At 36.1% G+C, this 23,476-nt stretch overlaps 2 protein-coding genes across 2 annotated transcripts; one reads left to right on the forward strand and one right to left on the reverse strand.

The window, feature by feature from the left end:
* Positions 1-5,080: 5,080 nt before the first annotated feature.
* Positions 5,081-8,985, reverse strand: LOC125662706 (uncharacterized). Its single transcript, XM_048895030.2, has 7 exons — positions 8,829-8,985; positions 8,016-8,258; positions 6,854-7,012; positions 6,192-6,383; positions 5,911-6,097; positions 5,577-5,791; positions 5,081-5,327 (listed from the first exon to the last, which is right to left on the reverse strand). The coding sequence occupies exons 1-7, from the start codon at positions 8,872-8,874 to the stop codon at positions 5,188-5,190; spliced, it is 1,182 nt and encodes a 393-aa protein (XP_048750987.2). The 5' UTR covers positions 8,875-8,985; the 3' UTR covers positions 5,081-5,187.
* A 4,536-nt stretch (positions 8,986-13,521) lies between these two features.
* LOC125662663 (uncharacterized) lies at positions 13,522-21,643 on the forward strand. The gene is made up of 5 exons (XM_048894953.2): positions 13,522-14,058; positions 16,114-16,263; positions 18,233-18,356; positions 19,530-19,694; positions 20,536-21,643. Exons 1-5 carry the CDS (start codon positions 13,559-13,561, stop codon positions 20,764-20,766), a joined length of 1,170 nt encoding a protein of 389 aa, XP_048750910.1. The 5' UTR covers positions 13,522-13,558; the 3' UTR covers positions 20,767-21,643.
* Positions 21,644-23,476: the final 1,833 nt, after the last annotated feature.

Here is a 23,476-nt window from a genome sequence, read left to right on the forward strand (position 1 = left end):
TGAGTTTCTATAGAACTAAAAGAACAAGAATACGCTTTGATTGCAAGTCTCCGCAAGGAATGACCAAAGTCTGAAATAGTTTCTCCTTCTCTAACCCTGTTCTTGAATTGAATTCTGTAAAAACCTGAAATGCTGATGGACAAAAACGATTTCGTAATGTATCTTTCAATGTTCGAAAGTCTAAGGATACGGCTAAAGGAATTTCAGATAGAATGTGTTTTGCTGAGCCACGTAAAGACATAAGAAGCTGACTGGCACACTCTCTCTCACTCCAGCCATTCCACTTAGCAGCATGTTCAAACTGAATGAAAAATTCTCCAATATCGTAACTCCCATCAAACAATGGTGGATTGATTTCTTTCCTAAAATCGACTGTTTCATGCAAGAATCTCCTCTCTCGAAAACGACCCCCATTCTGTCCAAACTTAACTTTGATTTGGCTTTCTAACAAAGCACATTTCGCCGTTAAGAGATCTATCCTATGGTCCAAATCTGATAAAGGTTTGAAACCCCTTTGCATAACTGCATGGTGAGCAAAAATACTTCACCGTTGAATATATATCAAAAAATATAAAGGTAAATGTAAAGAAGAAAAAAAAACTTTGACTAAAAAAATTGACAAAAGAATTCAGCCAAGTCCGAATCGCTAAATAGAACTCACTGCGTGAAGCACGTGTCTATATCAGTCACTGCCCAACAACAATAGAAATTCTATCCCGAGTTGTCGCGGTCTAACAAATAAGGTAGCAGTTCGTATCGCTGAATAGGACTCACTGCGTGAAGCACGTGTCTTTAACAACGACTTCCCCACAACAATGAAAATCCTATCCTGGTCACGGTCCACCAAATAATGTAGCTGGTCTGGCGTTCGTATAGTCTGTACTTCGCGTTGTGTTTGTTTTATTTTATTTTGATAGTGGCGACTCCGAAACGACCCAACTACACTATGATTTTAAACTTGAAATAGATTCAAATAGAAATGAAAATAAGAGAAATAACACTTTACGAATTTATTACCAGTATGAATGTGACAAATACACACTCCTAAAGCCTAGAACTTAGCCTAGAAACTATCAAGAAATCTCCCAACCCAAAGGTAATATAATAATTTAGTAAGTAAAAAGGCAAAGTAGACGAACAAAACGTAATACCAAAATAGGAATAATGGAAGTAGAAGAGTAGCTAGCAAGGCCAGCTGTCTCGCTTCGACGAATAATAAGCTGCATGGCTTTATATAGCAAATTAAACAATAGAAGCTGTCATTAAAGTTATTGGCTAAAAGATAAAGTGGGCGTGGTCAAATACAACGGGTGAATAATTTACATCGTGATCGAAATCCAGAAGTAAAAGTAAAACCCAAACTACCACACGTGCATCAAATCTATTATTGCTCTCATTAATTCAATTGATGCTCTCATCAATTGAATTGAAGAGAGCAATAATTGAATTAATGCGTTCATTAAATCAATTATTGCTCTCATTAATTCAATTGATGCGCGCGTTAATTCAATTGATGAGATGTATATTTAATTGCTGTTCTAAAATTTAGAAATTCATTTCAAAATTAAGGATTATCTCCCTCATGCATAGCTCTTATCCTTGGACGAATTTGGCTCCACTTTTTTGGCACGCTGTTTTTGGCTATATTTAGCTCTAAACTTCATAGTTATTTCGGATTTCAAACATTTCGGTTGAGCATCACTGAAGAGACATTATTTGTCGAAATGCGCATCTGGTGCATCAAAATTGGTACCGTATAAGTTTTACATTATGACCTCTGGGTCGAGGCCTCTGCTGGTGGACTGTTAGTCCCCGAGGGTCTCTACAGCCCAGTAGCTAAGTACTTCGTTACTAGCTTGAAAATACGGATGTATATTTAATTACTGTTATAAAATTTAGAAATTCATTTCAAAATTAAGGATTATCTCCCTCATGCATAGTTCTTATCCTTGGACGAATTTGGTTCCATTTTTTTTGGCACGCTGTTTTTGGCTATATTTAACACTAAACTTCATAATTATTTCGGATTTCAAACATTTCGGTTGAGCATCACTGAAGAGACATTATTTGTCGAAATGCGCATCTGGTGCATCAAAATTGGTACCGTATAAGTTTTACATTATGACCCCTGGGTCGAGGCCTCTGCTGGTGGACTGTTAGTCCCCGAGGGTCTCTACAGCCCAGTAGCTAAGTACTTCGTTACTAGCTTGAAAATACGGATGTATATTTAATTACTGTTATAAAATTTAGAAATTCATTTCAAAATTAAGGATTATCTCCCTCATGCATAGCTCTTATCCTTGGACGAATTTGGCTCCACTTTTTTGGCACGCTGTTTTTGGCTATATTTAACACTAAACTTCATAGTTATTTCGGATTTCAAACATTTCGGTTGAGCATCACTGAAGAGACATTATTTGTCGAAATGCGCATCTGGTGGATCAAAATTGGTACCATATAAGTTTTACATGAGAGCAATAATTGAATTGAAGCGCGCATTAATTCATTTAATGAAAGCAATAATTGATTTAATGCGCGCATTAATTCAATTAAAGAGAGCAATAATTGAATTGATGATATCTTCAAATAATTGAAGATATCTTCAATTATTTGAGTTTATGTTAATTTGGTGCTCCATAGCTAGTTACATCACTATAATACAAATTGTCACAGTACCTCAAACCCTTTCTGTCAACCAATGGCCACAAAAATATCACGAGAATTGACCAGCATGCAATGCACTGTTTCATATGACACTATAAATGCATGTTTATATATAATTCCGCCCCCAGACCCCCTCCTTACAAATATTTCAAACCTACATGTAGCTACGCCACTGAAATGGATGACATGCAATTCTTTATTTGGCCATCTGCGTTTTAGATTTTGTTAACTAAGAGTAGTATGTAAATTACTGATATGTCTTCTAAATGTTCGTTATCCTAAATTAATGTTGTACATGTACGTTACACAGGTATGTTATATATATATTGTTCGTGGAAATGCCAAATAGGCACAACTTAGGCAGACAGGATTAGGCAGATGACCTTGACCTAGAGCTACATGGGACAGATGCGCTTGAGAAGACATGACGTCTCTCCATGACCCGTATTAGGCATTGTCTGAAAATATTCAAATCATCATATGGAAAAGAGAGGATATATGCATGGTTTGACAAAGAGAGAATGTGTGTGAGAGAGGGGGGTGTGTGCGAGAGAGAGTGAGAGGATATATGCGTGGTATATGTGTTTGTGTGAGAGATGTATGTGCGCCGTGCATGTGAGAGAGGATGTGTGTGTGTGTGAGAAGATATGTGCGTGGTGTGCATGTGAGAGATAATGTGTGGTGTGAGGGGATGCGTGTGTGTTTGTGAGAGAGGGGGAGGTGCGTGTTATATGTGTGCGAGAGAGAGAGGATGTGTGCAACTTGTGTATGTGTGTGTGTGAGAGAGGATGTGTGCAATTCGTATGTGGGGGGAGAGGGGATGTGTGCGTGTATTATGTGAAAGAGAGGATGTGTGTGTGCGTGTGTTGCCTGCGAGAAAGGATGTGTGCGTAGTTTATGTGTGTATATGAGAGAGAGAGGGGGGGGGTAGAGAGAGGGTATGTTTGTGTGTGAGAGAAAGAGGATGTGTGTGTTGTGTGCGTGAGAGAGAATATGTGTATGTTTTGTGTGTGAGAGAGGATGTGTGCGTGTTATGTGAGAGAGAGGATGTGTGCGTGTTATGTGAGAGAGAGAGAGAGAGAGAGAGAGAGAGAGAGAGAGAGATGTGTATGACTTGTGTGTGAGAGAGAGTATGAGTGCGTGCTGTGAAAGAGAGGGGATGTGTATGTGAAAGAGTATGTTGTGAGAGAGAGAGGGGGGGATATGTGCGATTTCTGTGAGAGGATGTGTGTGTATGGTTTATGTGTGTGTGAGAGAGGGGGGATATGTGCGACCTGTGTGTGTGTGTGAGAGAGAGAGAGGTGTACGCAGTGCGTGCGTGGTTTATGTGTGCGTGTCAGAGAGAGGATGTGTGTGAAAGAAGGAATGTGTGCTTGAATAGAGAAACAGGATGTGCTTGGTGAGAGGGGGGAGATATATAATTAAAACAGTTACCGTATATTGGGGTCTTTTTTCTCTCTGCTTTCGCGGAGGCGATGATTTCTTGTCTCTTATTCTCATTTTCTGTGACGTACTTGTACTAGTTTCCCAATATCAATAAAACATGGAATTCTCGCCCTGAATGCCGAGGAATACTGCACAATAAAAGATCATGCAAGTCAATTAAATGTTAAGGCGAGCTTCACGACTCTGGTTTTCAATATGTTTATTCACCACAACCTTGGTATTGTAAAAATAGTTTTAAAACATTTATGATTACACAATGCTAGTGTGTCAAACGTGCATATAATTCAATTTCAAAAGGGGAATGAGGTTCAGGGTTTACCCCCCCCCCCCCCCTGGATATCTATGTGCTGGTATTTAGCATATTTTATTTCACAAATATCTAATTCTATTAGTAATTTTTTTTTAAATCAATGCATTATTTTCATGATATTTAAAACATGAAATTCCGTACATTTTCCGCCGTTTACATTGATTTCTTTTGCAACTTGGCTAAACGCAGTGACGGAGGGGGACAGACGGACCAACAGACATGAGAAACACTTTTTGCCAAGGCCATATCCATGGCGGGGCATAAAAACAGGTCACCCAATAATGAAGCACAATTTGTGTCCATGGGAATACCTATAGACTGTTGGAAGATCAGTCATGGTAGATGCAACAGTGATAAAACAAGCGGCACAAAATGTCGAAGATAATCATATATACTGTAGACGTAGTCTGAATCATTTCTGTCGGTAATTATATTTTCATTGGTGTTTTAAAAGGAAGTCTGCGATTATGACTATGTAGATTACCTCCTTAAACACCAATCTGATTCTACGTACACTTGTACTAAAATTCATATAGACACTGGAATTCCGTCATAACAATATTTTATATATTGTTCTAGATCGATCCTGGTTCTTCGTAGTCACTAAAGTACATGTATGGGTATATTTTGTTCGTCTTAATAAGCAATAACACGTTTTAGTAACTTTTTATATTTTATTTTTCACGGCAATAAAGTTTCTGAAAGCACTACAAAATGGTCCTTTTTTACAGTTTGTATTTCATCACTCGTTATCCTTGGTGACTGTCTCATTCACATCTTCCGTTGAATCCTGTGCATCGGTTGGATTGCCGAGGATTTCCCATTTCTTCCATTTTCATGACGTTGGTGGTATCCCCAGTATTAAGGAATTCAAAGACTGACTGCAGATATTTGAGTTGATGTGGTACTGCAATTATATTCATAAATTCATAAAATACTACAGCTATACATGAAGGGCAGTCCACTTCAAATAGTGTACCCAAATATGTCTTTATTAATAAAGGATTTCACAGGAACATTTCATTAACAGTAACTGTACAAGAAATGATATATGTACATACAAAATGTTTCAATCTTAATTTTCAATCTTTATACATCATTCGTCCCATGGTTAGAAATGAATTTACCTGTACAAGATTTCTTTCAAAATACATACCAAGATATTTTGACATGAAGTTTGTGACGTCAGCTGCATTTCCGGTGCTCACGTGATTCTCCACTTCTCTGAAGTGTAACTTGACTGACTTGACGTAGTCCGTGCACACTTGAAGGATGGCAGTAATAGCGGGGGTGGCGTCTGTAGGCATGTATGTAGGGAGGACTTTCCTCAGCCAGGCATCGGTCTCCGTTAAGAGTTTGTTAACAGGAAACCTATTCAAGGTTTAATGTGTTTTCCATTACAATTTTATGCAATCATAATTAGAATTCTCAAGAATGGGAAATTTGGCAATAGTATGGAGGGACAAATATGAATTCACTTCCAAGCTTACCTTTCTTGAAAGCGGCTAGCAATTTTTTTATGGAAACGCCATAGATCGTTGATGCTCGGACATTTAAAGACAAAGTCATTGTCTGTCAAAAATTGATTTAGTTTCTCGTCAAACATGACTGGGGACCATTTATTCTGCTCAGTCTTCCATAAGAGCACTCTCAATTTCCCAAGGAATTCCTCGATATCTGAAACATTGCAACAAGACCGATTTACATAGCACGGTTCCAAGATTTGAATATACATCCATCTAACTGAAGATTTGCAAGATTTAAGAAATACCTTCGAATTGGAAATCCGCAATTTGATCAATGATCTCCTCGAAGGTTTGTCTCTGCGTTGTCAAAACAATTTCCTGGGCGACATTATGCATCGTGGCTGTATCCATCATCCATCTCCGTAGAATCTCCCTCACGTGAATGTTCATGACCTGGTCATTCTTGGTTATTTCACGTGAGTTATGCTTCAAAACATCTAGATAGAAAAAATGTATACTATGTTCTTATAGACTTGAGCGATACTTAGTATTAGAAATGTCAAATGTATTGCAGCGATTTATTCCCTTGTATATAATATTCATTGTTATAGTTTAAATTTATCACCGAAATTCAGAATGGTGTACTGAAAATTATTTTTCTAATCGAGAGGTTTAAAGTACAGTGTAAATATATAGCGGTTTGCCAAAGCTCAGTGTCCAGAGAAATTACTATTTAAGATATGAACTTTTACATTTCGTAATATTTTATTTCATAAACATTGACCGTAAATGATTTCAAATGTTTAAATTGTTAGAAAAAATCTATCGATATTACAAAGAGTTTGCAATGATTTTGGCCCCATTAAACGGACGGGAAATTCGGAAACAAAACGTCATTTATCCGTTTATACACAATTTATAGAATACGTGCGTTAGTAATCCAGTTCACTTTGATGACCATACATACAGAAAACCATTTGGTTGAGTTTTGTAGCTGCACACTGGAAATGGGCTTTCACGATCTCTTCCACAATGTCGCCGAAACCCCGTTCCCTGAATGTCACTTCAGTGTTGTACCATGCGCTCAACTTTGTCATAATGTCATATGGTCTTAAAGGCATCTCCGCTGAAAGTTCAAACGATGCAATAAAGAATAAAAGCTAATCATTCAATCCTTGCATGCTTAGTTTGGATTAAGGAAGTATGCTACAGAAATTTGATAAGGATGAAAAGTTGAGGATATGTAAAATATTTTGAAATTGAAAACTTTCTTAACTTCTAGTGAAAAATACAGAAAGCAATCTGGAAAAAAATATAAATCCCCACTGGACTCGAACCCGAACTATAGTTCAACAGTCTACTAAGCTACTCATCTAGGCTGTACTTTTTTTAATGAATAGACAATTATTGCCGATATTTATATTTTTATCCATGTTTTAAAAGGCCGGTCATTGTGACGATGTAGAGTACCTCCTTGGGCGAATTCGATTAAAGCAACTGTTGTGACACTAGAGTTTAATTTACACATGCTCAGTCAATGAACTCCATATATAAAAATAAAACATATGTTGTGCGGTGTTTGTTTACAACATGGAGGGTAGGAACGCAAGAAATGCGAACTCTGATGGGGAAATGTAACATAACAAATTCATTGTTGTAGTTACATAGGCAATTGTTTTATATCTTCTAATTATCATATAATCATTTAGAATTGTATTTTGTAAAATTAAAAAACGTCAATTACGAAAAAAAAATTACATAGTTTTATTATTATTTGGTAAATTCAGCATTTCGACAGTCTATGCATTCGCAAATGTGAATTAAAGTTTCCTTTTAGTATCCAGTTCAATTTTAAGTGTCAGAATTATGTTTCGTATCGCGTTTTTATTGATGTGTTACATGTCTGGTACGAAATATAGACAAAACTAATCTTCACACTACGTTTCTTCCTAACACGCCGCCATATTGGAACACTTGTTACTCCTGGTAAAATGGGGAGTATACTCCAGTAACACGTACGAGTACAACACTAGAGTCGATAATTCTACATTTTATTTACAACTCTATAGTTACTCGTGTAACTCGGGTGGCTTAATCGAATACACTCCTTAAAAAGGTTTTGCCCTTACATGTGTATGGTCCATCTGGGAAACTGCCGAAGTATGGCTTCAGAAGCTTTCCCAACATCTTGGCTCCAGGGATTGGGAATTCAGGCGTAGACTCGCTCCATGATTGGATGTCGCTCATCGAATACATGTACTCGGGTTTATCCACATAATCTACCTGCTGCCGCAAGCTTGCTACGAGTCTCTCTAGTTGTCCGACAATGACACGTAGCTCGTCCCCAGAACCAATAGGCTTCGAAAGTGAACCTGAATGAAAATAGAATAGTTTGAACGCATTTCAGTGGATTAGCTACACAGTAGCACTGTATGTACATTCTTGCAAATATTTTCTTTAAATTTTTATTACATATTACGAAAAATGTCCCCAGACCCCCTGCTTACAAATATTTTTAACCTAGCTACGCCGCTGCATTTTATTGCATATATAATATACAACAGGTTTGAACACAAGTTCTTACAACTTACAACTTAAGAGGTTCTCACCTTGGATTATTTGATAACAATTGTCAAAATGTATAGACAAAAAATAATTACATATACATATAGCATAAAATGAATTACTATCACGAGATCCTGTTTGAATTCAGTATAAATTTGTGAACAGGATTACAAATTTTGCTGTTAATTTCATACTCCAAATTGTCACAGTCCCAAACTAAAATAAGTTCATGTGTACACAGAAATCTTCCGTATATTAAATTTCACTAGACTGGTAATACGTTCACAACACTTCGTGCGTGTTCGAATGGTATAATCCCTCCAAATATAAAGCTCGAAAATACTTAAAATTCAAAATATAGCAACGGAAAATCTTACCGTGAAAAACTAACAGCAAAACCACGAGGACTTTCAAGAACTCCATGCTTAGATTCTTTGATGTGACTTCAACCACCTATTATCTCAAAGTAACTTTCACTCACTCGCTCACTCCTTTTATATCTACCCAGCCTCGTGCTGTGTAACAATGGGCTGTGGAAATTTGATGACACACGCATTTTTTAAAGAAGGGTTTCAAGGATATAGATCATAATTGAATTTAGGAATTTTATTATTCCCACTCCGTATATTGTAGAAATGAAGCTCCAGAATGTATGTATAAAGCTGTTTTACTACATAATGTAACACACAAGTTCTTTTCACCTTTTATTCACAGTTGTAGTGTAATGTAATCAATCAATGAATCAATGACTGTGCTCCTATAAATATAAATAAAAACACATTACAATTTGTGCTAGTGACTTAACCAATGTATAAGATTTGCTTGACCTCAATCATATACACAAACACATTTCCTACACAAGGATTCATATGTAGTACATATATAAACATGCATAATTAGCAACATGAGCAAAGAGCAATTGCAAAATAGAAAAAGGTTGCGAATACGCAAAGTTCACAAACCTAAACATGGCACGCAATATCTGGCCTAAAAAAATGGCCACCACGACAGGTCAAGGTCAACGTAATACACTGATCACCTACATGTAGACCTATTAATAAAATAAACACTGTAAATATACTGAAACACACATATAACTCGAACACCGTTGTCTCACCGAAGTTCATGCATGTAAAACTCAATTATATTCTCCCATTAAGTATAAATAGAAAACATTAAGCTATAACCTAGTTCTCAATTCTATATGTCTGATTAAAGAAAATGCTAAATATCGAATTCCGCTTCCTAACAGCATTGTTTAGCAAAGAATCTCCTACAAGAGGCCCATGGGCCACATCGCTCACCTGAGTCACCTTGGCCCATATCTGAAGACTTTCCATATATATTTGCATGTAAAACCTTAGTCCCTATTATGGCCCAAACTACCCTTTGCAAACTTGAATCTACACTATGTCAGAAAGCTTTCATGTAAATGTCAACTTCTTTGGCCCAATGGTTCTTGAGAAGAAGATTTTTAAAGCTTTTTCCTATATTTGTATGTAAAACTTTGACACCCCCCCCCCCCACTTGTGGCCCCATCCTACCCCCCGGGGACCATGATTTGAACAAACTTGAATCTGCACTATGTCAGAAAGTTTTCTTGTAAATATCAGCTTCAAAGTCAATTATAATTAATTTTACAATAATAATCAGACACACATAATACCAAAAATATCTACGTAGTTGCAAAGTCTCAATGACGTAGAGGTTAACGTCTATCATCCCCAAATAAAAGAGGAGAGAGAAAAAACGCCTATCATCCTCCACACACGACCGCATATCAGCATCCGGTTCGAATCCCATACGTTACAATTTATTTTTTTCATAAAAAGAAATGTTCTCCCCTTACAATAAGAAAATGCACATGTGCGCATACTTATTTTTCAATGGAAATAGTAAAGATCTATTGTAATACCCTTGCATGGGCCTCTTCTACAAACTAAAATAGGGATTTCGTCACGTTCACACCCGTGTGTACATGGATTTCATGTAGTTTACAGCCATTTATTTATTTATTTTTAAAGAATAAATTTCCTTTTTAAGTAAATTTTGTAGGCCTAATCATGTTATTCGCTACGCGGTGCGAATTAGTTTGACATGCTTGGTTTATACGTGTTTACTATTGACTTTTTATAATCATGCTATTTATTCCGTTTATAAAAGCAAACATCATTCATTTACATTTACGGAATAAATGCTATATTTAAGTCTGTAGAGGATATGTTAATTCGCTCCGCGGAGCGAATATCATGACGGTGCCATTTTGTAATAACGATATCATGGCTCTCTCTCTCTCTCTCTCTCTCTCTCTCTCTCGGCAATTTAAACGAGACGTATGTACTATGATAGAGATTCACATTCTTTAAATCAAAGGCCCCACTTCATGATTTCTAACAAAGGAGGGTATATACACCACCATGTTATGAGCTTTAAAGTACATGTACAACAAAATGTAAATGCAGCTAATTTTTATTCATGCATACATTATGGAAGAATATGCGAAAAAATTCTATATTAAAACCGTTAGTCTCATCAGCTTGTTTGCAGGAAGGACGAGGTGAGGGGGGGGGGGCTTACACGTGATTCTCTCCTTTTTTCGTCTCAAAGTTACTGACAGATCCGAAGAAAATTATTGATTTCATGGACATACATGTAGTTCACCAACTTGCATACCTTAATTCCCTTGCTCAGCCGAATGCGAGACAGATGCCTTCCGATATAGCAACGAATGGCGTAAAAATTTAAATGAATGGCGTAAGAAATTAAATGTAAGAAATTAAATGAATGGCGTAAGAAATCACAGCAATACCGAAACTTAGACAATGGGAAAAAATGTGAATTAGCAGGAGTATTCGCAATTCAGGACAGGCAAAGAAATTCTGCGACACCCCCCCCCCCGCCCCCCCCCCCCCCCCTTTCCATAGAATCCTATATTTTAAAATATGCAATGACTTAGGTATTTAGCGTTAACAGTATGAACACACAGTATTTAACTTAAGATTGTTTTTATGTTAACAAATTGAAGAAAAAAATCCTACATAGTAACTGTCTTTAAAAAATACCACATCACTGATCAGAATACGTGCATCTTTTTTTTTAAATGCAGGGGGTGGATTTTCCAGCGCACAAACATGAACCTACATGTATGCTCAGATGCAGGCACGTAAAACGGGGTGAGGGAGGGGGTGCTTTTTTGACAAAAAACATTTTCTGTTATTTTCATACACAGATATAAATCAGAGACTGATCCCCATATAGTACAATGTAGTAATGGATGGAAAACTTGATTTTATTATAATTGAGTTCAATAAAAATAAACGGGGGGGGGGGGGGGGGGTTATATGACGGACTTCTAAGATAAACTATGTACAATATGAACATCACCGCTGAAAATTTTCTATACATGTATATATATGAAGACTTAACTCACTCCACAATGTTTGGGTCTTATTACAAGAAGTAAAAGTATGTGTTATTGTTTCAATATTACTTGTACAAAATCTACAGAGATCATTTGTTTTAACACTAATGTTTTTCAAATAATAACCAACAGGAAGAATTCTATGTAAAATTCTAAACTGTAGCCACTGAACAGAAGAATTACTAGATGCTTTGAAACAAATTTTAAACACATCTTGCACTGAAATATAATCTACTCCATATGAAGATAGTTCAGTTTCCCACTTGCCCATAGAAGTTGGGATATCTTCTTTTGCATTTAAAATATTGTAAATAATATTAGAACATCTTTCATGCAATAAAACTGGTTCAAAAAATATAGGCATACATGGATTAATATTTTGTTTGGTTGAGTGTCTATCAATTGACAGACATTTTAAATATTTTGTAATTGCAGTAATAATGCTATTGTATTTCATTACACATACTTCTTGAAGATTGTATAAACACTGAAATTTTTCTACGGTATGGAAGTTACAATCAGTATCAAAAAATCTTGAACAACTTTAATCCCCTTTTCATACTATTTCTCATAAAACACAGGTTTTCCCGCAATTTTAATATTAGAATTGTACCACACTGGAATTTTCAATGATGTAATAAAGTTGCTTACATCAACCATCTTGATACCACCTGATAAATAGTCTTGTGTTATCACAGACCTCTTAACTTTATCTACACTTGATTTTCATAGGAATTTAAAAATAAGAAATTGTTTCTTTCTTTGGAGTAGGAAGTGATATAAACAAATGATTCAATTTTGGAATAATGACAGTAGCCCGCCCAATGGGAGTAAGAATCCTTCTTTTCCACTGTTCAATAAGAGCAACGATTTTTGGTATTTGAATTCCGAAATTTATATCTTCAATTTCTGTAAGGTCAACTGAAAAATTAATACCCAATAAATTAAAAGTTGTTAATCCCCAAACTAATTTCCATCTTGTATGGTGAAAAACTTGATCTGAAAATTTCTTTGAACAAATCCAAACAATTTTTGTTTTAGAAGAATTAATCCTTCGACCAGGAAAACTGGGAAAAAATTCTATCGTATCTAGAGCTGCAAAAAGCGATTCAGGTGAACCGTCAAGGGCTAGTGAAGAATCATCTGCATGCTGCGATATTTTGTGTTCTGTGTTTTCTATACATATGCCTTTTATACTTTTGTTTTGTTTTGTTTAGTTAATATTGCAAGAATTTCTGCACGTAGGATGAATAATGGGATCCCCCTGCCTACATCCCCGTTGTATATCAAACTGTTCAGGTAAAGAGCCACTCTGTAAAACTGAGGCTCTGAAATTTGTGTTTAAGATCTTTATCCATTGAATAAAGTTTTCCCCAAAACCAAAATACTGCAGCGTCTTCTTAATATGTCTTGTATGCTGTAGTAAATGTCTATGTTTCTTGTACTGGTACGATTTGTTAATATTGACTCAATGACTGACCCTTTCTACTATTTAATCGATAAATCAGAAAAATAAATGTGGAATTTTTCAAAAATATTTGAGTAGGCCTACCACAAAAAATAATATAATAATAAAATAAAAAGAAACCCAAGAATCGACACGCACACAGAAATCGGTATCCGAGCAAGACAAGTTGCAATTCTGATCGGGATCGGTATCGTCATAATTTGGCGAGCCTTTCAAGTATGGAATACAAATCTGATGATGAAAGTTCGTGTTTGGAGGAACAACCTGCCGCTGATAGTAAACACACACCAAATGGTTGTTCCAAACGAAGCAGGTCTTCAGACAGTGATACGCCATCAGTGTCAGGCTATACAAAGAAGAAGAAAAACGACGCTAGATGTTTACCACAGAGCGTTTCATGTTGGTCACGGCTTTACACAGAAAGACTAGGTATCTTCTTCAACGAGAAGGCAACAGGAATTACGGAATTCTTTAAGTTATCAGAGACGAGTTACGCTTTTGATTATCCGCTGAAAGGGGAAAATAAGAATCTTCTCGACACTTTGGTTAATGTAACTAAAGAAAAAATGTGCAAGGCCAGAATACTGAATTGGTCTGTCACAGAGGAAGCAACGCAAGGGTTTCCTTTTCTGGAAGAAAGTGCCCGATGTCAGGACATACTAGCAGATTTACATGATATAGCTGTAAAGGATGAATATCCAGACATGCATACAGTTCAGTAAGATTTCTTCGTTTGTTTGAACCAGGTTGGGAACACTACCCTTCTCATGGATAATTGAACAAAGAGGTTGGGCAGTCATTAGTGCTCTAGGCCATTTCTCACCCCTCTTCTTTTCAAAACTATATGTAGGGCATATTTGGCTTGAGGTATTTAAGGTAGCCCCACCCTCATATGACATCAATATTAATGGTTGAAAGTGGAAAAACTATATTAATTTCCACTCAATGTAGTTTAATTAATTTGATTTAATATTTATTCGGTATATCGATATATATATTATATACATAACATAAATACCAAGGATAACCCATGAAAGCTCGAAAGCTTATTTCCAATGGGGTCCTTTGATGCATGGATATTTGCGCTAGGGGGTCATTTATGTGGGAGGAAACCGGAGTACCTGGAGGAAACCCACATGTCCGAGAGGGCGACCGCCATACCCTCTCACATACAACCACTGCCGATCACGGAGATTGAACTCGGGTTGCAGCGGTGAGAAGCGAGAGTGCTACCTCTGCGCTACCCAGACACCCATTCAATTAATAACCAAATGAAATACATGTTAAAATGGCAAATTTTTAATGTCAACAGTTTAGAAAAACTGCTTATTTATAAATATGTATAAAAAAAACTATAAATTAATTGGGGAAGTTTAGGAAATCATGGTATAATAGACATATGTACAGTAGAGGAAAACCAGCATAGGAGTTATTGCCCTTGACAACATTTTTATATGCATATAATTTGATATAAATATTGGGTATCTGTCATCACATGAGGATCAATCTACCTTAAATGATCTTGTATATATATTTAGGGTAGATCAATTCTCATGTCATAAGAAATTTAGAGACCTGTAATATGATCCTATAGAATGTGAATGACACCTCATGATAACAAGTAAAATTCTTCTAAGCTCCATCTTCTACATGAAAGGTGAAGATAACGAACAGTGATCTATCTCATAACTCCTATAAGCAATACAAAATAGATAGTTGGGCAAAGTTGAAACAGACCCCTGGACACACCAGAGGTGGGATCAGGTGCCTACGAGGAGTAAGCTTCCCCTGTTCACCGGTCATGCCTGCTGTGTGCCGTATATCCTTATCCATAGTCAAAATCAGCATGCCAAGAATGGTCTAACAACCAGTATGAAACATGTCTGACAGCATTTCACCCAATGATAGATACATGCTGCAATTAACAATTATTGTCGATTGGAGTCTGTGAACTACATCTTTTACATCCTGGAATCCCAGAATGAAATATATTTCGGCAGAAAATACAAAATAATGAAGATTTTAGTCAATATCATGACCATGTAAGATTGAAAAATAATGATAATGCATCATTATTATTTCTATTGTTAAAGACTGTCATCTGTACGATACCAGTAAGACAGTAATACTTTACTCATAAAGGCAACAATGTTGCTAGGGTTGCCTTTCCCTTTAATTTTTGTAATTGAATACGCAAGATCGCGACTACTTTTTCCGTCTTGGTTTTAAATTTTACTTTCCCCTTTCAAAGTCTCGCAAGACCCAGAGTATGTGAGAATTTGGTCATGTTGGTAAATAATACCAGTTCTGCAACTTTTGTCGTGATCGATTCACCCGATTTTCTCAATGGTGTACTATCGTTGCATTGCAGTAGACTGTAGTAATGATTCAGGAAAGAAACATAATATGCAGAAAGATTCACAACTGATATATTTTAATGGGAATGTGGTGGATTTTTTCCCACTGCTGTCAGCCAGGAAATTCCCAAATCTGAGAAGAGCTTGCGTCAAAATATATAGCTTCGCGGGCTAAATTCAGAAGTTCATTTTTCCTGTATCCAGACGTTTTTACACACCTTTCATTTAAAAATGCTTTTAATTATGAAAAGCACATAGAGGTTAAATCGTCTTCCAATGCCATGTTTTGAATAAACAAAAAATGCCCAAGATCGACACGCTTTTCCGGACTTCTTACAAGAGAGTTCCGCTAACTCGGTATTTACGATCTTGCGTATTAATTCTGTAATCAATATGCATTGATTTTCTTTATGCAGGTACCTTAGAAGAAGTCACTACAAAGTTGAGGAATTCTTTATGCAGCTACAAAAACTTTATTTGAAGAGAAAAGATGGTGAAAAATTAGCAGGGAGTGATTTCAGACAACTGTTAGCTGGATTTTCTAGAGTTTTCCATCTTAATGTAGAGTAAGTTCTCAAGTTACCAAATTTTTACAATGCTTTAGAATTATGACCATCAACCTGAGTGACAAAAAGCTAGAATCTTTTTAATCTTCTTTATAATTATTGCCTATAGTGAGGACAGAGTAGACAGTTAAGGGTTGCAGCTGCAGTGATTTTTTTAGGCCCATTTTGGGTCCGAATTTCGGCCCTTTCCCCTCCTAAAAATTGCCATTTTTTCCCCAATTCAGCTTGCATTTTTCCCAATAATAAAACTATGAATGGAAAATGTATATTAAAAAAAAAATTAACATTCGATTCTGCATGGTCAAAGTTCGTGTTCTAGGCAACCAAACCGCATCAAATGGAGACCTAAAATTTAGATAATCCCTATTGATTCAAAAGTCAAACTCTTGGTCTGTTGACCAATTGTTGTCCGCACAATATCTTATGACCCGTGTGCTTGATAGTTACCAAACTTGGTACTGTGGTTGCCCTTAGAAAGTAGATGTCATGATTCTTATTGATTATCACAATCTGACTAAAGTACAGACCTATATTACACTGTATTATATATGATAATATAGGTCTGTACTTTAGTCAGATTGTGATTATCAGGTCACACGGTAAAAAATCATGGTTAAATGGCTGGTCTTCAATATCTTATGACTCCTTAGATTGATAGTTACAAACTTGGTAGAATGGTTGTCCCAGAGGATAGATGATCCCTAGGCTACTGAGTTTTTAGATCACATGGTCAAGGTTAAAATGCTGGTCTTAAATTTAAATGTTGCCACCTAAATATCTAATGAACCCTTTACCAAACTTGGTACATTGGCTGGTTCTCGAGAGTAGATAAGCCCAATTGATTTTCACATCACACTGGTTAAGGTCAAGGTCAACCTGTTGGTAATGATCCTGAGCATGGTCTGCTTATTATCTTTTCTTTGGAAATGACTAAACTTGGTACAGCGTTTGGCTCTAGAGAGTAGATGAGTCCTATTGATCTTCTGGTCACATGGTCCAAGGTCATACTGGTTTGAAGACCATTTGTTGCCCCCTCAATATTTAATGACCTCTTGCTTGATATCTATTGAATTTAAGTCTCATGACAGGGTTTGACACTAAGGCACGTCCGACCGACCGAGTGTACTAAATGATTGGTCCGGTCGGGTAAAATGTTGATTTACTAGTCTGTCTGGTCGTGTTGAAAAAATAAACAAGAAACTTTATTTTAAACCATATCTTATTTTTAACTTAAAAAAATAACTGTAAAGAGTTTGCGAGCAATTTTGCACCGCGTGATTACAAAATCTCTATTTTTAGTTCTAATATATAAGTCGCTGTCGGAAGTGATGTTTTACGACATTTACTCTTTGTTAATGGGTGTAAAGTTATGTTTCGGATAAATAGATATAAACTGAATTTATTTTCATTTTTTCACTTAAATATGGAGAAACCATCAGCATTTCTTTTCTCTGGAAAGTTGGTCAGTGTTAGTGGATGTAAGGTCAGGTCTAGTAAAAATCATTTGAAGTAGCCCGACTGGTCTAGTGCTCAATAAAGTAAATGTCAAACCCTGCATGATCAAAAGTTAAGGTGATACTGCTGGTCTTAAAACTAAATGATGTCTGCTAAACATCTAACAAACCCTTTGACTGAATCTTACCAAAGTTGGCACAGTGGTTTGAAAAAATGGTTCCTATTAAGATTTATAAGGGCACTAAATATGGTTCAAGGTCAATCTCTTAACGTCAAATGATGAAAATGTCATTATCTTCAGAAACCATTGCTTGTTTGTCATTCAAACCTAGAAGAATGGACTTTTATTTGCACCTAATTTGTTTTGGCACTGAATGCTACCAATTTAATGATACCTTGTATACCAGTATATGTTTAATATTCAATTTTGCACTGGGGGTATTTATATTTCTGAAACATTTCTTATTCTTCACATTTATCTTGAGATGAAAGAGTCAGTTGTATAATGTTTCAGACAAGTTTTAAGTAAAAGAACAATGAAGATCGGAAGTTCCACAATATCAAGTGTACCAGACTTGTGTTTTTGGGCACAGTTTCCATTTCCTCTGTACAGCGTAACCATAGTTACTGTGGCTGAGGTTAGTCTGATGAATACTTTAATATTTATATATCGGTAGAAGCGTTTGATTTGTAGACCAAGTGTCTGCTGAATACTTTTTAACCCCATTGCTTGATATTTACCAAACTGGATATAAGGGTTTCCCCTAGAGAGTAGATGATCCCTATTGATTTAAAGGTCACATGGTCAAAGGTCAAGGTTAAACTGCTGGTCTTTAGGCTAAGTGTTTTCCACTCAATATCTAACGGTTGATTGTAGAGAGTAGTATATGAGCTATATTGATTTTCAGGTCACAAGGTTTTGATATAACTATCAGTCAAAGAGATTGTCATCGTAGCAAACCACTACCAAGATGTACGATCCTCTCCCAGTTTTGGTCGCGGTTTAATCAGTAGAGTTTCCCGTAGTTCATTAATGTATTGATCAATGTGAGTAAAACATGTCGGAAAATGACCCTTAGTGGCATTAACTGGAATAGCTACCAACTGGAATTCTTCATGGTGATGTTTAAATTAAAGCTAATCATTCTTTTTCCTTTTGTATACTCCAGTGCCTCCATTAGGATATGGGTTAGAATAGGTCCTCAGTACTCCTTCTTTGTCATAAGAGACGACTAAATGGGGCAGTTATTCGGATGAGACCATAGAAACCAAGGCCCTGTGTCACAGCAGGTGTTGCACGATAAAGATCCCTCCCTGCTCAAATGCCGTTGGCGCTGAGCATAGGCCTAAATTTTGCAGCCCTTCACTGGCAATGGTGACGTCTCCATATCAGTGAAAAATTTTTGAGCGGGATGTTAAACAATACACAATTAATCAATATACTCCAGTGCATACTGTTGCAGCACCATATTTGCTGATTTAAATCTACAGTCATATTACATTTGCTCAAAAAACGAATTAAATACAGGAGGTCTCCAGGGTTTCTCTGCTTTTTGAGATGAGAAGCCTGAGGTAGTCTGATGTACACTTTACAGGCAAACCTGAAAAAGGTTTTCTCGATAGGATAAATGGAAAACCTGATAGGATACATGCACATAATGTATATTATATATTATTACTACAGTAACTTGACCCGAAGAGTGGGATCAAGGTGAGGTGACAGGCATGCCAATAAAAGTGGGTTTACAGTAGCTGTATGGTCAGTACATTTCAATGCTTGTCTATTTAGTATCAATTTTCTTTATTTCCAGGTAAAACTGGATGAGATGAAACAGGTAGATGAATCTAACAACTTTGAGATCAGTATGGCAGTAGGCAACAAAGTGCTCGGACGACATGCTGGTGAATTACTTCTCGAAGTAGGCAACTCAGCTTTTCGGAATGTGGCTTTGGGAATCATCTGTATGCAGACAATGGTATGAATTGTTAGCGAAGAAGGAATTTCAAACAGCAGTGTCATTTTTAGCACACCTTAGCCAAAAGCTGAAATCATTTATAGAGACAGAGATTTGATTTTGCTTTAATCATGGTTTATACTGTTTAATGTTCCCATCGATAATTTTCCACTTACATGGAGACGTCACCATTGCCAGTGAAGGGCTGTAAAATTTAGGCCTATGCTCGGTACGTACAGGGCCTCTGTTTTTGTGGTCTCGTCTAAAGGATTGCCCCATTTAGACAAGTAAGGGGTGCTGAGAACCAATTCTAACCCGAATCCTCACGGGACTGCTTTATTAATGTATGGTTGAAATTTAGCTAACTAGCTTTAGCCGTTTCACAGCATTGCAATACACTCACGTGACTGTTAAGGCCCATGGGCCTCTTGTATTCATATCACACACAGGCTGTCTATTTACACTGTATACCTTTCAATGTTGCAAGAACTTAAAATGAACAATGCTGTCAAAAGGCCCCTTGTTATTTGTGGACATTAATTTGATTTTACGTAAGGGTTAATGTACGAGTATCGCTCCATTGCTTTTAAGGAATGGAGTGATACAAGTACATTGACCCACTTAAAATCCACATTAATAAAAACTAAACTTTGTGCATTTCAATCATGTCTTACGTTTTTCATTCTTTTATTGCATGCATTTATATCTACTTGTATAAGGGTTGACCTACTTTCCGAACACTCCATTCCTGAAAAATAATGGAGTGTTCGAACAAAAGAATGACATCATAGGTGGATTTTAATGCTTTGTTCCTCAGTGAATGTGCTGTATGAGAATGAGCACTTTTTGTGTTTATTTGCAGATAATTTTTACGTACTTGGAAATCAGTCCTAAACATCTGGCTCTGATCGAGGAAAAGGGTGATGCTGACTGCAGACTTGAAATCGATGGAAAAAGAAGTGGCACCATCTACTACACAAGGCCTTATGATTATATGGTGGAGAAGGACAGATGTGAAATTTTGGAGTTTCTATTTTGGTTAGGCCTCCATTCACTTCCACTGGACTATAGACCTAAGCCAGCGAGGGTGTAGTCAACGACTGATAGTGATCCATTGATGACTGAAATTTATACAGCCAAATTTTAAAGCAATTCAAGATGAGGTTTGTGACTACAGGGAGACGACTCTGCAAGGATCACCCAAATGTTTGAATAAAGTGGAATTTGAAATTGTATAATTGATACAAGCTTGCATGGTGATGTAAATAAATTTCATAGTTTATTGTTAACCCATACATGGTTGAAATTTAATTGGGGAAAAAAGAAATCAAAAGTGAAGCATCAAAGTCCACACAAACTCATTAGAGATTGAAGTCATTCTCTGGAAGATCTGTTGAAAGCTGAATCAATTTTTGTGTCGCACATTACCTCTCCATGGGTATGCTGTGTTGGATGGGAGCCACATCAAAACAACATCAACATCAAGAAAACGTGTGGGCTGGGAAGCATATTACTGCTTTTTCGGATTACCATTTCTGAATGAAAGCATTCTAGGTGTCCTATAATTCATATACACATTCATTTCAAACATGAACTCGGAGCTCGCTTAATAAATCAGTGACTGGAGATTTGGAATCGGTGTATAGAATTAAATCCGGACTCGTGAAAGCGGACATTGCAAAATGTTTGTGTTACACTATTTGAACTTTCTACCAAAACATTGAACACGCAAATGTGTTATGTTCTGTTCTTTGTTGCCGTAATTGTAATTTTACTTCAGAACAGAAATCTCAAAAGTTCTGATATTGTACCAACAAAAACAAACTTTTTGACAGAATTTTAACTAAAATTGTTAAGCAATATAGATTGTGTTGCATGTTCATAATATAAAAGTCACTATTTTTAAGTGTAAAAGTGTTTATATGCACAAATCACGAATTTTTAAAAATAAAAGTTTTAAAAAAAATCCAGGAAGGGCATTTTCTTTCAAATTTTACCAAAAGACAGAGTTCATTATATTGAAGAAATAGGTACATGTATGTAATTTGAGTGCATTATCGCAAATACCTCAAGGTATTCAATCCATAAAAGCATTTACTTTCAGAAAAAATCAATATCTAGCAGTACGTAGATGAAACCCAGAAGTAGATATTTTGTCAGTTATCTCCCCTTGTAGAAATGCTGAAAAATTTGAATATTCTCATAATTTGTATGATGACCTTTACTTTTCTTTGCATATCTTAAAAGACCATGGTAATAGGAATCTTTTCAACATGAGCTTTCTTTGGAAATGATATTCTAATTGATATTATCTCTCAGAAATGTGTATTTCTCAGAGGGATTAATGTTAATCTCTATAACAGATATTTCTTGTCAATTTTGAAAATTCCTTTGGTGAATTACTGTGTATCTTCATTATCTTTCGTTTGATAAGTTCTGTATTGCATAACAATTAATTAAATAAATTTCTTGGGGGGGGGGGGGGGGGGGGAAATGGTGGGTTTCTTTTAATTGGATACCTTAATACAATGTTATATATGTATTATGTATAGTATTAAGTCTATAGAGATGGAATTGAAATTTTTCTTGTTTTTCACAAATGAAGTTAGAGGAAGAAAGTTTTATCAAATTAAACATATGTAATAACACAGCTTCATATAAAACAGGTTACACGGGGATATATATTGAATCTCTTTTGTAAAAGTAGGAGCAGCGGAAAAAACCCATCAAATGTGGTACCATAGGTCATATGGAAATGCTTAAAATTTCTAGCTCAAAAGTATGTTTGAATGAAATTTATGATACAATATTTTCAAATCGTGATATATATATATATATTGTCGTCGGGGTCGGATCCAGGAATTGTGGTTAGGGGGAAGCAACTTTATGAGGCAGGGATTAAGCCCCCAGAAGCTCCTGGATTTTACAGATTTTATAGGGTTTCAAATATGTCTATAATGTAGAGATTTTTACTATTTTCTGTCATTTCTGATTGAGGGAAATATAAAAAATGACACAAATTTTAAGGGTTTTTGGAAAAAATTTAAGTTTTCCCAATAACAGTAATTGAAAAGTGTACAGATGAACAAACTGAGGGCATGATTAAATAGCATTAAAGCATTTTCATGAATTGTGAAATTCATGGCCCTTATTGCCAGGATTTTAGCAATATAGATCATTTAGTTGAATTCATTAATGAATATTTGAAAAGATGATATCCCCACCCCTAAACCATACATATTCTTGACAATCATGTTAAAGGGGCATGGACACAATTTTGGCTGAAATTTTTTAAAATTTTTATTGTTTACAATGCTTAACTAAAGTATTTCTAATGGTGAACCAAAATTTGAATATCAGTTGTTGAGTTATAAGTGAGATGCAGCACTCACAATTCTTTGTTATGTAAACAAGGCTTGTGCCATGTTTTTGTTTACATTTGACTGTTTAATAGAAAATAGCGTGTTTACAACAAAATGAGATGGGGGGAGGGGGGGGGGGTCATCCCAACTCTCTCGTATAATTTCTCAAAAATCTGCAAAATGGTTGGAATACCTACTCCTAAACGATCTTAGTCAAGTGTTCCAGGGAGGACACCCCCCACCCCCCATTACTGGTCAGATATCTTAAAAATGATACGAGATCCCTATGACCCATAATAGTGACAAGAGGTATTGTGAGCAATGCTCACTAAGAATACCCCCCGCTTACCCCAATCTCCCAAAGGGTGTTGTTAATAGGCATAAATTACCTCTTTCCCCGAGTGTAAAAATATAGTATGCCTTTGTAGAAGAAAATGGAAG

Source organism: Ostrea edulis, chromosome 8, assembly GCF_947568905.1.
Source record: "Ostrea edulis chromosome 8, xbOstEdul1.1, whole genome shotgun sequence".
NCBI classification, from domain to species: Eukaryota; Metazoa; Mollusca; class Bivalvia; order Ostreida; family Ostreidae; genus Ostrea; species Ostrea edulis.